Source organism: Halyomorpha halys, unplaced genomic scaffold (assembly GCF_000696795.3).
Source record: "Halyomorpha halys isolate HHAL.00 unplaced genomic scaffold, Hhal_1.1 Scaffold2080.1, whole genome shotgun sequence".
NCBI lineage: Eukaryota > Metazoa > Arthropoda > Insecta > Hemiptera > Pentatomidae > Halyomorpha > Halyomorpha halys.
Genome location: NW_027109558.1, coordinates 13,768 through 14,511, shown reverse-complemented (window position 1 = coordinate 14,511; position 744 = coordinate 13,768). Strand labels below are relative to the sequence as shown.

At 34.0% G+C, this 744-nt stretch overlaps 1 protein-coding gene across 1 annotated transcript in view; it reads right to left on the bottom strand.

Moving 5' to 3' along the window:
• LOC136795851 (zinc finger autosomal protein-like) overlaps positions 1-744 on the bottom strand; it is a 5,793-nt gene that overhangs the window by 553 nt on the left and 4,496 nt on the right. The window contains exon 3 of the mRNA XM_067047732.1: positions 4-716. Coding sequence (XP_066903833.1) covers positions 4-716 — 713 coding nt within the window. The remainder of the gene's footprint in view (positions 1-3; positions 717-744) is intronic.

Below are 744 nucleotides of genomic sequence, written 5' to 3'. Positions count from 1 at the left end.
AACTGATTTATATTCACAATGAGGACATTGTAGAGGCTTCTTATTAGTATGTTGGGTCATTATGTGTCGATTTAAATGACCTTTCGTAACTGATTTAAATTCACATTTAGGACATTGATTAGGCTTGTCACCAGTATGTCTGGCCATTATGTGTTTTTTTAATTGGTTAACTTCAACAGCTTTATATTCACAATGAGGACATTTATTAGGCTTGTCACTAGTATGTCTGGTCATTATGTGTCTTTTTAAATGGCTAAGATAAACTGATTTATATTCACAATGAGGACATTGATGAGGCTTCCCATCAGTATGTCGGGTCATTATATGTTGTTTTAAATGGCTAAGCTGAACACCTTTATATTCACAATGAGGACATTGATGAGGCTTCTCTTCAGTATGTCTGGCCATTATGGGTTTTTTTAAAGTTGCATGTTTAACTGATTTATGTCCACAATTATAAAATTGATTAGCCTTCTTATTAGTACCACCGGGCACTATGTGTTGTTTTAAATTACAAAGTTCAACTGTTCTATGTTCACAATGAGGGCACTGATGATCCTTTTCGACTGAATTACAAGGCATTACATGTTTTTCAAAACGAAATGGTATGCTTCCCTTGGAGTCACAATGTTGACATTGACATGCCTTCTCCTGAGCATGATGATGCATAAATGGAATGTTAATCCGATATATCTCATTTTGTAAGCAATCAAGATCTGTGGAACAATAAATATAATAATACTA